This window comes from Salvelinus namaycush, chromosome 5 (assembly GCF_016432855.1).
Source record: "Salvelinus namaycush isolate Seneca chromosome 5, SaNama_1.0, whole genome shotgun sequence".
NCBI lineage: Eukaryota > Metazoa > Chordata > Actinopteri > Salmoniformes > Salmonidae > Salvelinus > Salvelinus namaycush.
In genome coordinates this window covers 25,877,564-25,890,471 of record NC_052311.1, presented here as the reverse complement: position 1 = coordinate 25,890,471, position 12,908 = coordinate 25,877,564, and the positions used below count along the sequence as shown (strand labels likewise).

Sequence of the window (12,908 nt, the reverse complement as noted above, 5' to 3'; positions counted from 1 at the left end):
GTACTGTACCTATGAGGAGAAGTCATTTTGAAATTCCTTCTTTGTGTACACAACAAGGACTAGTCTATTGCCATCTCTCTTTTAGTGTTTTCTGTATCCAGTTTTCTGTATCCAGACCTGAAGAGTGAAGGGCTACAGAACAACACTTTCTATTCAAACCCAAGAAAGTAAACCACACATAAACAGCAGCAGGCACATAACACAAACTACATACCACACCACAGGGCTCTACGCTGCCATTATTTACAAGGAGCATATGTGCTCCTAAGTTGAAAAATGTAGGAGCGCATGAAGAAATCTAGGAGCACAATCACAAATATTAGACATATTCATGATACGAATTGCCAGCAATTACAAAATATAGGGTTAAGGAGCACCAGAAAATTTGATTTTTAAGACAGAGATGTAGCCTACATATGAATTCTAGCTACCTTTGAAGCTCATCTCCTGAAGAAGCTCTCCCTTTTCCTTTCTTTCTTTTCCACTAAATGTTATATGGGGTATTTTTTTCTATGGCACTTGTGCACCCAAACTAGAATTCCAGGTAGCACAGCAAAATATTTAGGAGCATATGCGACCAAAATTGTACCACGTAGAGCCCTGCACCACACCACACCACACTACACATCTGTTGCTCTATCAGACAGACTCAACGAGGTCCTTCAGACAGTCCTAAAGGTTGAATATAGGCCCGTTAGGTTGAATAAACTCAATTAATAAGGGACTTTCACAGGGTGACAGCACAGTAGTAAAGGGATCCAACAGATGAGACAGTAATCACAGCCAAGACAATGGGGCCTAATAAGGGTCAACAAACACAACACAGCTACTGTTTCTCAGCCACCGCATGGTTAAGCAGAGGTGTGGTGGGGATATTTGGTTATTTAGAATCCATCACTGGTGCCACTGAACAGCCATGACTCAGGACATAATTCCCCACTACAATCTTAGAAAAAAAGGTGATATCTAGAACCTAAAAGGCTTCTTCAGCTGTTCCCATAGGATAATCCTTTGAATAATCCATATTGGTTCCAAGTAGAACCCTTTTGGTTACAGGTAAAACCCTTTTGGGTTCCATGTAGAACCCTTTTGGTTCCAGGTAAAACCCTTTTGGGTTCCATGTAGAACCCTTTTGGTTACAGGTAAAACCCTTTTAGGTTCCAAGTAGAACCCTTTTGGTTCCAGGTAAAACCCTTTTGGGTTCCATGTAGAACCCTTTCCACAGAGGGTTGCACAGCTCTTAGATGGTGACAAGCAAGGGAGTCCACACATTGGCAGTTAAGGAGTAAAATAAATATTTATTAAATAACTATCAAAGTATAAAACTACAAAGGAAAACTAACCTGTAAAGTTTGAAAGTAGGCATGTGAGGGGTGTAATGGAGATGCATGAAAGTAAAATGTGTGTAAGTGTTGAAGGGTGCACCTAATCAAAAAACATAATCAACCAAATCACATGGTGCTTGTGGAGAGAGAGAGCCAGAACTGGGCACCAGGAACTTTTATCTCCTAGTTGATCCCAAACCCAGGTGCAATTTGTCACCTTAATGACCCAATCAGCTCCACCTGTCCCCAATCTGCAAATAAACGCACAATGGTTCTACCTGAAACCAAAGTGGGTTCTACCTGGAACCAAAAAGTGTTCTCCTATGGGGACAGCAGAATAACTCTTTTGGAAGCATTTTTTCTAAGAGTGTAGTGTCAGTGAACATCTATGAAGCAATACCTTAATTTCTACTTGCCATGAATACTCAGGGAGAAAAAGGTGTAGATTCACACGCAGAGCGCGGCAGGTGTTTATTTCGCCTTCGCAGAAGGCAGGAATCGTGGTCACAGGCAGGCAATGGTCATACACAGGTAGGTAAACAGGCAGGTGAATCAAAACTAAGACTGATGGCTATAACTGGTTCTCACAACCGAGCTAGGAAAAGACTTAGTAGAGTCAAAACAAACAATACCTCACGAAGGCACAAACAGAATGAACTGAACTAAATAAGGAGCCGATGAGACCAGGTGAGTAACAAACACAGGTGAAAACAATGAACAAAAATGAAAGACAGGGCTATGTTCAAGAACACAAAGAAACAACGCTACGTTCAAGAACACAACGAAACAGAACACAAGGTAGACTAAGAAAATAAATACAGAACCTTACACTACTGGTTCCTGTACTTACGTGCATTTTATTTTTGGAGAAGAGCATCAGTGGTCTCCGTGGTACTGTATTTCTCAGTGGTTGTTGGTATTTCTTTCTCTCCATCTCTCAGCTCACAGAGATGGCGCACAAGGCACTGTAGAGAAGAGCAGACAGTATATACGGCCATGGAGGATACGGTATGATGACTGTCCTCTCAGAGGGCTAAGGTCTGAGAGATAGAATGAGGGTGAGAAGAGAGAGGGTGTGCGAGGGGGTGCAGTGTTATTATAAAGAAAGGACAAGCAGAAGCCCACACAGACATAAAACACTATCAGATAGTGTTATCTGTTTGGGCCCTTCTGCCTTGTCTCCAGACTGGTGATCCTATAAGGACCAAGGAATGGACACTGAGGCACAGATTAAAACACATGTAGGCTGTGTGACTTATGTAGGCTGTGTGACTCTACTCAGATATATACATTCAAAAATGATTCTACATTTGATGTCACCAAAACATGACATCATTAATGAAATTGTGGGTATGCATTGTGTTGTTACCATAATCTGGATAGGCCTATTTTCAAACTGTAATTCTTGGTAAATAATAGGCCTAGGTGAAGTAATGCATATGTAAAAACTTTGTATCTGGGGATGATGAAAGACTTGACTAATTCCATGCCATTCATTTGAACCAAGTCATGGGAATGTCTTCAAAGAAAGCATTCCTGGTGTAAATGTTGATACAAGTTGTCATAGACTCTGCGTGGTCCACCTTGAATGACAGAGGAAACTATTGTAACCCCCCCCCCAGTTACCACAACGATTCTTGCAGCGGATGAATAACAACAAGCATTGTCACGAGGCCCCACGGAAGAGACCCGTGCTTCTTCCCTACTCACCCAGCTCTCTCCCCAAGCCTTTCCTTTCCTCATGAGAGAGCCGAGCTAACAGAACGATAATGAGAGAGGGAGGCGGCAGATGCTCGCATGCCTTTACAAACGCCCGCGACCCCGGCGCGCGCAGGATCAGGAGCATTCCTCCGGCTGTCGCACCGAACGGGGGAGGGGAGAAACTTTCCCTTTTGTGATTGCTTTTGTAAGTGGCGCGCGGGCAGCTTTCCCGACGGTTTTAGGTGGACCCCGGGGCGGCCTGCTTCCACCTGCTAAGCGCTTTTGTCATCGAGATCTCCATCATTTCAATGACAAAGTGCAGCTCTCCCTCCCACAGCTCTCTCCTCTCTCCAGGCTCCCAGTAGTAACTTTACGGCCCCAGTGGGCTGAATCACTGCACCCCCTCTCCATCCACAGAGTGCGCCATATGAGCAGGCCAGACTGTCGCCAAAATTAACACAATGGAACATTTTCTGAATTAATATAGGCAGCCCTTTGATTGAAACCAACCACAGAATTTTAGCGTAGCATTGCGTCTACAGTTGTGTTAAATGTGAGATCATTATGTAGGGCAGCTATTGGCGAGCTATATAGTCTAGCTAATTGCATTATAAAAATACATTGCTTTGAGATCTGCATCTGATTATTTTACATATCAACACTGAAACATAAATATCTGTGTTAGGCCTAAAATTCCTGTGTAGCAGAGTTCCTATAACTGTATGTTCTTGCCCACTGTGGCATAAGCCAATTCGGGTTTGAAACTGTTTTGTCGCCACATATGCCCAACATAATGATAACATAGACATTGTATATATATATATAGTTTAAAGAGTTCCTAACACATATACGCCTAGATAAGTGCGTGTACTGCGTTTGCATCTGCTTTCGGCAAACATACCGCCTTGATTTAGTGTTTATTCGAATTAAACCCGTTCTTGTTAAAACTCGCGCTGTGTTTGTCTTCTTTGTGGAGGAAATGTGATTATCCTGCATTCCCCACTGCAGTAATGATATTAGGGCACTTCAAGCTCGCTCGGGGTTTTCTCAGAGCCGGGTGAGATGGAGAGAATCGAGGCACCGGCCCGTGTCTAACTTTGTTAAACGTTAACAGGGCCTTTTCACCCGGGCTCCCTATAGCTACCTTTCACACAGTGGGGGCATGTCTGACCTCGTGAGAGAACAGTCTACATTGTTGCTCTTGCATTCCCAGGGACCGCCCAAAATATTTTGGCACCAGTTACTTCATTGAAAGTTTGAGCGCTTGTTTTGGATGCTGCGTTTAGGACCTTTTTACGCATCTAAAACGAATATTTGGGTCACATTTATGTTGTTCTAATGCCACATTCTACTGTATGTGGGGATCTTATAAAGAAAAGTCCAAAATCAAACACATAAATGTGTTCATTATCTGGTAATTGTCTAGTATGTGCTGAATCACTAGGGAGAGGGTTTTATTGATTTGCAGCTCTGCTGAATCAATGTCCATGCATGAGGACAGATGGCAGAGAGCGAGCGCATCTCTGCTGCTTTTTCCCACGAGTCACTCCAGGAATGTAAATGCAGCTAGGGAACCTCAGTAAATATGCTCTATCCTATTTTACAGAGAGAATAGAAATAAATGGTTTTGGCCAATGGGGTAAAATTACCATCAGAATACCTTAGTGCTCCGGGTTAACACATCAAATATAGCTTGGTGGGAATTCATACGTTTGCCACTTGTGTCTAATTGTGCGCTGAATGGGGCCAACCGGTGGAGTCTAGAAAAATGTTTTGGAGATATTTATCAAAGCAAGTCGCGAGGAAACGGCATTATTTCTGAATCCTCCCATCTGAAAGGGCGTCAATTATCTGGTAGTGTTTCTATCCGGGGCTCGCGGGGCCTGAACTGATCTAGGCCTAATTATGGGTTTGGGTTGTCTGAACCTCGTGCCAGATGGCCCGGTGCCTTCTTAAAGCGCCAGTTGCTCGTGTTTGCACTTGAGTGCGAGTTTGAGGATGATAATTCAGCCGGATCAGGGATGGGAGGTTGTAAAACAGTATTATGCAGGGTATAAAAGTGTCCGCCGGCGTGACCTGCTGCGAGGCACACTCAACTGGAGGGAATCCTTTCAGAAATTCGCCACATGCGCCATGAGGGCGCGCAGAGGTCTTCTCACTCAGTAAAGTGCAAGTCTTGGATCCACAAACATTCACTCTTTACCCTCTTATATTTTTCTCTCCACTCTGGTGGCATGAAAGATACAATGTGAGCCTATGCAACCTTTTGATCACCACGACTTTAGGAACATGAATTTGGAAACCATATTGTATCCACTGTAACCCACTTGAATACCCCATTATATATATTGTGTCCAATGTTTTCAGGTTAGGCTAAATATATGAAAAAACTTCATATGACATTCACTTCAAAATATATCTCGATTTTTTTTTACTGCCATAACAGATGCTCATAACCAGCTCGTAAAATGCAAGCAGGGCTATGTTGCAGTGTATCTCATACCAAGGGAGATTATATGGAACGTTTAAATTCTTGATCATATTTAATGTTGGAATAGAGTGTTAAGATTATGTTTTAGCATAGTCAATCTGACAGTGGCACACATTTGTGAATTGCAGCTATAACAATATGCGAGTGCCGAGGCAGCTATGGGTCAATTTGGCCATGTTTAAAGTTCACCGTGAATAAGCAGCCCTTATTGTTGTGGCACACTTTAAAACCACGTCTTTAGGCTGGTCCTCCCGGCTTCTGCAATCAAGGGTCCCTCTGTGTTGGGAATGGACACCCTGGAGGCAGCGAAGGGGCAGCACTTTATTTAGGGAGGGGGTGTAAAGGAGAGGGGAGGGGGGCTGGGGGGACTTTTTGTGTGAGCTGAGGAAAAAGACGCAGTTTTGGTGAGGGGCGGGCTATGAGGGCCAGTCTGTAGACGAGACAGACCGCAGGAGCGCGCGACAGAGTAGAGCGCACAGCAACACAAACGGAGCTACGCCTTTTCTCACCGCTCAGATTTCCAGACGCACACTCACACACACAGACCGGGGCTTAAGTGGATGTATGCAACAGATCACAACAGCAAGAAAAACACTGCATTTGAGTTGGTGTTTTTGGTGTAAAACTGGAGCCAAAAGAAAACTCCGACCCGGTTGATTTTGAGTTCTCAAATCTTCATCCTCCAGTCGATTTGCACGACTTTTCACCAAAGATGACTTACTGAAGGAATTTAACATGCTAGACTTTTGAGAGAGCATCTTTTTTTAAACCTTGCTCCTTCGTGGTAGTGTAGCCCCATCCCGGGTGCTGAAGATGGGTGCCAAAATGAACACACCCAAAGGAAATATAGTGTTTTCCGTTGCGCTATTATTATTTTTGGTTGTAATTATGCAGGCCGTTTCTGGTAAGACTTTGAAATATAAAGTTTATGAAGAGCAAAAAGTGGGCACAGTGATTGCAAGGCTAAAGGAGGACGTGGTGGATGTTCTGTCTAAATTACCGAGTTCACTGTCCTTTCGGTTCCGTGCTATGCAGAGGGGGAGCACTCCATTTCTGTCGGTTCGGGAGGAGGACGGTGAAATCACCATAGGGACCAAGATTGACCGGGAGAAGCTTTGTGAAAAGAACCTAAACTGTTCTATCGAATTTGACGTTGTCACTCTGCCAACTGAATACCTCCAGCTTTTCCACGTCGAGGTGGAAGTCTTAGACATAAACGATAACTCGCCACAGTTCTCCCGTGCCATCATCCCTATTGAGATCTCCGAGAGCGCGTCTGTGGGAAACCGCATCCCTCTGGACAGCGCCACCGACCCTGACGTGGGAGATAACTCCCTTTACTCTTACTCTCTGACGCCGAATAACTTTTTCAAAATCGACATAAGGACCAGAACCGACGGTGCCAAATACGCAGAGCTGGTGGTGGTGAAAGAGCTTGACAGGGAGGTGCAATCCAGCTACCAGCTGCAGCTAACGGCCTCGGACAATGGAGCCCCCCCGAAGTCCGGCTCCACTCTGCTCAAGATAATCATCTCAGACTCTAACGACAACAGTCCGGCTTTTGATGAGCAGGTGTACGTTATTAATCTCCTGGAAAACTCACCACTTGGGACTCTACTGATTGATTTGAACGCCACAGATCCGGATGAGGGCACTAACGGTAAAATAGTTTACTCTTTCAGCAGTCATATCTCTCCAAAAATACTGGATACGTTTAAAATGAACCCTGAAAATGGCCAAGTCACTCTGATTAAAAAAGTGGACTATGAAACTACGTCATCTTATGAGTTGGACATTCAGGCGCAGGACCTGGGTCCTAACTCCATCCCAGGACTTTGTAAAACCGTAATCAAAGTGGTGGACGTGAACGACAACAAACCGGAGATCAACATTAACCTGATGACTCCCGGTAAGGAGGAAGTGGCCTACATCTCGGAGGGGGCGCCGGTGGACACCTTCATAGCGTTGGTGCGCGTGGACGACAGTGACACAGGGCTCAATGGCGACGTGGTGTGCCGCCTGCACGGCCATGGGCACTTCCGGCTGCAGAAGACCTATGAGAAGAATTACATGATCCTGACTAATGTGTCTCTGGACAGAGAGAAGAGGTCAGAGTACAGTCTAACGGTCATAGCTGAGGACCGCGGCTCTCCAAGCCTTTCCACCATCAAACACTTCACGGTGCAGGTGTTGGATGAAAACGATAACCCGCCCCGCTTTGAGAAGAGTCGCTACGAGGTTTACAAGTCAGAGAACAACTCTCCCGGGGCCTACCTGATGACAGTGATGGCGTCTGACCCTGACCTGGGCACCAACGGTCAGGTGACCTACACGGTGGTGGACACTCTGGTCCAGGGAAGCCCGATCTCCACCTACGTCACCATCGACCCGTCCAACGGCGCCATCTACGCCCTACGGAGCTTCGACCACGAGGACGTCAGCCGCATCTCCTTCACCGTCCAAGCACGGGACGGAGGGAACACCCCCCTATCCTCCAACGCCACCGTCCTCCTGACCGTGCTAGACGACAACGACAACCCGCCCGTCATCCAGTCCCCGCTCCTACGTAACCACACCGCCGACCTCCTCCTCTGGAGACACGCCTCCGCCGGTCAGCTGGTCACCATTGTCAAGGCCACTGACCGTGACACCGGCATCAACAGTGAGCTGAGCTGCTCCATCGTCGGGGGCAACGAAGAGGGCCTGTTTGTGATGGACGCTCGGCGGTGCGAGCTGCGGACCAACGGCAGTCTGGAGGGGGTTCCCAAGGACGTGCTGGAGATCAGGGTGGAGGTGCAGGATAGGGGAACCACCCGCCTGTCCACCGGGGCCCTGCTCCGCCTCTCCCTCCAGGAGAATATGGACTTCCTACCCCCAGGCCTCCCCACGGGCCCCAGCCATTCCCTCCTGGACCTCTCCCTCATCATCATCATCTCCCTGGGGGCCGTGTGTGCCCTGCTGTTGGTGGTCATGGTGATGTTCGCCACAGCACGCTGCAACAGAGAGAAAAAGGACCCCCACAACTCGTACAACTGCAGGGTGGCTGAGAACACGTACCAGAACCACCCCAAGAAGCCCTCTAGGCAGATCCACAAGGGAGACATCACCCTGGTCCCCACCGTCAACGGCACCCTGCCCATACGGGCACACCCACACTCACCCTCTGCCTCACCCGCCCCAGAGAGGGGCACCATGGGTAGCAGGCAGAGCCACCACAGCCGCCAGTCGCTCAACAGCCTGGTCACCATCTCCTCCAATCACGTCGCAGAGAACTTCGCTCTGGAACTGGCCCACGCCACGCCCCCTGTCGAAGTAAGATGAGAGAGAGCGAAACGATGTCTAATTTCATGTCCTTAGTACAGTATCAGTAGATGGTTTATGAATATGTTATCTACTAATGGTAGTCTTGAATCACATAAATGTCTTTGGATTAAAATAGACCCCCATCAACTATAGATCTATAGAAAAAAGGACTGAGTTTTGGCCTTGTCTTATATTATGGTGATATAGAAATTGAACAATGTTTATTATTATGATTTTTGTGTTTTATATTTAATATTCAGTATTTGTTCTGAATTTGTCCCCGATGTTGTGGTATGTTCAGTACTCCATCGCTTATATCCAGTGATCATCTCATGTTTTAGAACATATCACGTCATTTCAACATCCATCCATCTCTTGTGTCCTTGTGCCTGTCTGCTCCCATCAGTATTCATTTATTCATTCATTCCTTTCATTCTTTTTTTTACATTTTCTTTTTCGATTGTAGCAAGTCTCACAGCTTCTGTCCATGCTCCATCAGGGCCAGTACCAGCCAAGACCCAGTTTCCGTGGCAACAAATACACCAGGAGCTACAGGTAATAACACCATCTAACTGCACCTTAAAATAAACACACCTGAAGGGAATCAGAATGTACGTGTGCATAACTCAGTAATGCTCTAAGGCATATCCTACAATGCTTTACATATTCCTAAAAAGCTTTTGGCTGTATTCCCTCGTAGGCCTATATTTGCTTTGTTCTATTTTAGTACTCAACCTTAATAACACTTGATAATTGTATGCAAAAACCTTCGCCACTTGAGAATTCACTGCACTTCGTTTTGATATGCATAAGCCTTGAACCGTCCTCCAATGTTGTTTTCTATGAAAGTTGAACCATAATTTCCTCTCTCCGTCTCCAGGTATGCTCTGAATGACATGGACAAGTTTAGTCTGAAGGACAGTGGTCGTGGCGACAGCGAGGCTGGGGATAGTGACTACGAGGCAGGACGAGAGTCTCCCATCGACAGGCTCCTGGGTGAGGCCTTTAATGAGCTATACCCACATGACGGCCAACACAGACCACATCCACAGCATCCGCATGCAGGTATACACCCCTCAACTCATCACCCCTCTCACCTCGCCTCAAAACACTCACCCTTCAGCCTACAACACTCTCCCCTCTATATATCAGCCTCTCACCCTATACCCTTGTTCTTTACTTAACTATACCAACAATGACTGCATGCAGGTATACCATCCTCACCCTTTTCACCATATCCCTCCTCTCACCCATCTTAGCCTTTACCCTACACTACAGGTCTCCACTGAGCTAAGCCCCACCACAACACACATTATCACACCACCTCACCTCTCACCACAACTATCAATCACCCTCATCCCCAACACCTCTGAGAGATCCACTCCCCAGCTGTTTATCAGCACAGTGACTGGGACTGGATGGGACTGTGGAGGGAGAAAAGAGGCAGAATTATCACCCGTTTCTCTGATGAGAAAAAGCTCTCATCTCCTCCATAACACAATTATTTCAGAGTGCGATCAGGCAGCCAGGCAGTCTGCTGGGCAGTTCGCAGGCAGGCAGAGGTGGTTGGAGTGGGTTTTTCGACAGCTTTGAAAGGCTGTTTTTGTAAATCAGTCCGGTTCATCTTTTATTTTTGCCTTTCATCAGCGGGGAAGGCAACATGCTGCCTGCCTACATGGCTGCGGCTGCTGTTTTTCCAATTCTCCCCAATGCACTCTTCCTTCATCAGCTCTAAGATGTATTATAAATGGTCTTTTCATGGTAATGAGAGGGTAATGAAGTCCCTGAATAGCATGAGTGACTAGCCAGCAGTCTGTAATGAAGGCTTTAACTTGGCATATTTGATTTGTATAATTTATTCTTCAGAGATTTTTCATTTGAAGATTTAATATTGAATAGACGTGATTTCAAAAGGGGAAAATGCAGGTTTTTAAGCAGATTCTTTTGAATGAGTAATAGTGGCCATTGATCTGGCCCAGTGAATTGTGCCGATATGTTAATGTTGAAGGTAGTGTGCTCTCTCCTGCAGCGTGATATGCTATCTAATTATCTTAGATTTCCACCCATGTTTGTACCCAGATCACACAACTGTGTTTAAACATGAATGGACATCAAATGTTTGATGTTAAAAGACTATGAAAGACAATCTTTCATCTCCTCCCTTCAAAACCACTCCCAGTTCTATACCTACTCATCAACATCTCCCCTCATCAAAAGTCTATCAACAAAAGAACAGTAATACCCAGAACAATCTATGGTCTGTGTATGTAGAAATGCATGGCCTCCTATGTATTTCATCTCCCTGTGCAGTGCCTTGTGACTCTGTATCCCTGACCACGTCTCTCTCCCTCTCTCGCTGTAGCGATGAGACTGTGCACTGAGGAGTGTCGTGTCCTGGGTCACTCTGACCAGTGCTGGATGCCTCCCCTGCTCTCCCCAGCCTCCTCTGACTACCGCAGCAACCTCTTCATCCCAGGAGAGGACCCCCGCCAGGCCAGCGATCCCCAGGAGCCCCCCCAGCCCTCCGACCCCGACCACCCTCACGCCCAACGCAGCAACCAGAGCTTCTCCACCTTCGGCAAGGACAACCAGGAGGAGGCCGAGGAGGCAGAGGGGGGAGAGGAGGGGGAGGAGGAGGACCTGTGTGGAACCACGTCCCTGTTGTCAGAGATGAGCAGTGTGTTTCAGAGGCTCCTCCCCCCATCGCTGGACTCCTATATCCAGGTCAGCGAGACACAAAAGGCAGGTACGAGTATGGGGGGTGTAGGTGTCCCCATGACAGGGTCACTGGACAGGAGGAGAGGTCATCTGCCAGGTAAGCCCAGTGCTGCCGCCCACCAGCAAGGTGTTGCAGCATGGGCCGCCAATACCCACTTCCAGAACCCCGGCTCTAGCATTGGGCCCTCAGGCCAACCACACCCCCAGAATGGTAGCTACCACACCCTCAAACCCAGCACCAAGCTCAGCCCCCAGAACAACCACCACAACCAGGCCGTCCCTAAAAACAGCCCTCAGAATGGGCACGGCCACCACGCCCCCACCCCCAAGAACAGCCCTCTCCTCACTGCCCTGGTCAGCCCCACCCTGGTGGCACCTTTCCTGGCCCCGGCCCCCATCCCTGTTCCCCTCCCGGGGCCATGCGGTAAGTGGCTCCCAGCCATGGAGGAAATCCCAGAGAACTTTGAGGAGGATGAGTTTGACTCGGTGCTGGGGCAGCTGGGACACCTGCAGGGGAAGAGGAGCGACAGCCGCCATGAGTTGATGGACGCCAGCGAGCTGGTGGCTGAGATCAACAAATTGTTACAGGATGTCCGGCAGAGCTAGACAACCCTAAATACCCTCCACCTTTAAACTCTGACCTCCAACTTCCTGTCTTCCTGTCAGGAGTCCTGCCATGTCTATGGAGGGGGAGCTGAGGAGTCTGGGTAGGAAAAATTAAAAGAGAAACGAACGAAAGACATAGACCTGCAATTGTCGTTAAAGTTGCATTTCTAACGTATTTGTGTTTTGTGAATGCTAAATATCCAAATATTGTTTGTATTTTCTTGTTTGGTACACAATGTACACAATGTGACTGTATTTATCTTTGTATTTTAAAAATACATTTGTATTCTTATATTTATATAAAGTAAATGTATATAAACTTAATCAATCAGAATTCTATTTTTATATATTGAAGGCATGTTAAATGAAGAAAAAAATAATCAACATTTTGACATGCAACTGAAAATCTACATATTTAATATTGTCTTTTGTATTGTGAAATGTTTTTTATGTCACTATTATTATATGTATACATGAATATATTAATTATTGGACAGAAGTCTTTGTGGTGTATTGTGGGAACTTGGGGGTAAACACAAATAAAAGTGAAAAAACACAGAACTAATATGAGTTTGTCTCGATGTTTCATCTTTGACTAATGTTGTCATTGTATTAGAAGAAGGAAGTCAGAGAGGTTTATTTGCTAAGTTAAATGTTTCCATAGGAGATTAATAAGAACCTTCACAGATCTCCAACATTTGGCAAACATAATGATATTAGAGGCATGAGCTTGGTATTGTGTGTGTGTGTATGTGTGTGTGTGT

General features: G+C 46.3%; 1 protein-coding gene across 2 annotated transcripts; it reads left to right on the top strand.

The window, feature by feature from the left end:
* The first annotated feature begins 5,960 nt into the window (after positions 1-5,960).
* On the top strand, positions 5,961-12,695 carry LOC120048104 (protocadherin-18-like). 2 transcript variants are annotated; one of them, XM_038993809.1, is made up of 4 exons: positions 5,961-8,829; positions 9,320-9,375; positions 9,701-9,885; positions 11,183-12,695. In XM_038993809.1, the coding sequence occupies exons 1-4, from the start codon at positions 6,331-6,333 to the stop codon at positions 12,142-12,144; spliced, it is 3,702 nt and encodes a 1,233-aa protein (XP_038849737.1). In that variant the 5' UTR covers positions 5,961-6,330; the 3' UTR covers positions 12,145-12,695. The 2 variants fall into 2 exon arrangements, with proteins under 2 accessions (XP_038849737.1, XP_038849736.1); XM_038993808.1 differs by having other exon boundaries at positions 9,287-9,375.
* Positions 12,696-12,908: the final 213 nt, after the last annotated feature.